Consider the following 2,411-nt stretch of genomic DNA (forward strand, 5'->3'; position numbering starts at 1 on the left):
AATTATTTTTACATCAATTATCTAACATCACTCGACGCCGCTGCTACCACCAACAGTCGTCCCCCACCACCACACTGTCGCCGCCACGAAAACCGCCGCATTGCGTACTAGTGTAGTCTAAATGATATTCTTATGGTCATTTCCTAAACTTTTGTCCCTGTATATCGCGAATATTTATTCATTGAAGTTCAAACTCAAGTCTGTCTTTTAACATCCCATAAAACTTACCATTAAACAAGTTTAAAGATGTTTAAAACCCAAGATAAATATCTTACATTATCTCTGTCACAATAGTACATCCAGGAACATAGTTTTGGTAAAATAATAACTTGGTATTCATGTATCACTACCAAACCTTGTATAAATGCACCACTTTAAATTCTTGAGGACAAAATTTAATAGATTTATGGAATGACATAAAAGAATAAAAACATAGCATGACTATATTTCAAGCAAAGCCCAACTACCCAACTATCTATCTCTCCTAAAAATAAAAATATTAAAAAAAAACGCGTTTTGATTCCATCTTTCGGCTTTGTGTTGTTCTTTTCCTACTCTTGTATGTCCCCCTACATTTTTTTCAAATATAAACCCCCCTTCATTTCCAACTATATATATTTATAAGCCACAAGCACCAAAACCACTATCATTTTGTGCTCAACCATGGCTAGAATTCGCTCCAACTGTGTCATCATTTTGTTCATAATTTTCAACTCTATTTCTTTCTCAATTCAAAGCACAAATATGATCATGAAACAACCTTTAAACAATTCACTATCATTTTCTCTTAAGTACCTTCCTATGTCTCATTTATCGGCTGCTTCTAAAATTCGGTCGAGTTCTATGCAAAAATCATCGTCCTCGGGGTCTAATCAAAAGCTATCATTTAAATATTCAATGGCTTTGATTGTTTCTTTGCCAATTGGGACACCACCACAAGCACAACAAATGGTTTTAGACACCGGAAGTCAATTATCATGGATTCAATGTCATAATAAAACGCCTACTACTTCTTTTGATCCATCTTTATCGTCTTCTTTTTCTATACTTCCTTGTAATCATCCTATTTGTAAACCAAGAGTGCCCGACTTTACTCTTCCTACTACTTGTGACCAAAATCGTCTTTGTCACTACTCTTATTTTTATGCGGATGGTACTTTGGCCGAAGGAAATTTGGTACGAGAAAAAGTAACTTTTTCTCGTTTCCAAAGTACCCCACCTGTGGCTCTCGGATGCGCTGCTGCATCTGATGAGGCACAGGGTATTTTAGGAATGAATCTTGGAAGGTTGTCCTTTGCCTCACAAGCTAAAATATCTAAGTTTTCTTATTGTACTCCTACGCGTCAAAATAATGCGAAAGTAAAACCATCCGGGGCGTTTTACCTTGGTCAAAATCCAAATTCGGGGACTTTTAAATATGTTGACATGTTGACTTTTCCGGGAAATCAACACTCCCCAAATTTTGATCCCTACGCATTTACTGTTGGCATGGAAGGGATTAAAATTGGTGGGAAAAGATTAAATATATCGAGATCAGTATTTAGACCGGACGCTGGTGGGTCCGGTCAAACAATGATTGACTCGGGCACTGAGTATACATATTTAGTGGACGGGGCATATAAAAAGATTCATGAAGAAATATTAAGAACCGCGGGGTCAAGATTGAAAAAAGGCTATGTGTACCGCGGATCGTTGGATTTGTGCTTCAATGGGAATTCGATGGAAATTGGACGTTTAATAGGGGACATGGTTTTCGAATTTGAGAAGGGGGTGGAAGTGATGATACGAAAAGAACGGATGCTAGACGATGTTGGTCGTGGAATCAGTTGTTTAGGGATCGGACCGTCAGAAAGACTAGGCGTCCCTAGTAACATTATAGGGAATTTTCATCAACAAAACCAATGGGTAGAATTTGATATGGTGAATCGAAGAGTAGGCTTTGGTGCAGCCGATTGTAGCAAGTCAGTGCAAGTATAGATGGTTCAAAGGGGTTTTTAAAATGTGGTAAATATGGTTTATACTGTTCTTTATACGGTGTGTGCCGCCACAGGCAGTGTAGTGTAGTGTAGTGTACTTTTTGTCTTTTTGTATAAACACACAAGTAAATGAAATACTCGTACTACTTTTGCTTTGTACATTCATCCAAAAACAAAAGTAACAAGAAAAACCAAAATATCTAGCCATGATAGAATTCTTTTGACAGCAAATTATATATATTAAAAAAATTTCTACTAAAAAAACATAAAATTTAACAAACATTACATCATATCGGATAAACCAAACTAATATGCTATAAATACCAAACTAACAACAAAAAGATTCAATCCTTGCATGTGGCGTATGACCATGCAGAGTGAGATATAAACAGTCTTGAGTCTTGACTCTATTAGAGATAGATATGCTATTTTCAT

The 2,411-nt window shown here is 36.4% G+C and overlaps 1 protein-coding gene across 1 annotated transcript; it reads left to right on the plus strand.

Annotated features, from left to right (window-relative positions):
* Nucleotides 1–632: 632 nt before the first annotated feature.
* On the plus strand, nucleotides 633–2,135 carry LOC122603358 (aspartic proteinase PCS1). Its single transcript, XM_043776034.1, has one exon. The coding sequence runs from the start codon at nucleotides 664–666 to the stop codon at nucleotides 1,975–1,977; it is 1,314 nt and encodes a 437-aa protein (XP_043631969.1). The 5' UTR covers nucleotides 633–663; the 3' UTR covers nucleotides 1,978–2,135.
* The last annotated feature ends 276 nt before the right edge of the window (nucleotides 2,136–2,411 follow it).

Source organism: Erigeron canadensis, chromosome 6 (assembly GCF_010389155.1).
Source record: "Erigeron canadensis isolate Cc75 chromosome 6, C_canadensis_v1, whole genome shotgun sequence".
Taxonomy (NCBI): Eukaryota; Viridiplantae; Streptophyta; class Magnoliopsida; order Asterales; family Asteraceae; genus Erigeron; species Erigeron canadensis.

What these genes read in the sequence shown, in the direction of transcription:
- LOC122603358 (XM_043776034.1), top strand. Translation starts at nt 664, where the DNA reads ATGGCTAGAATTCGCTCCAACTGTGTCATCATTTTGTTCATAATTTTC.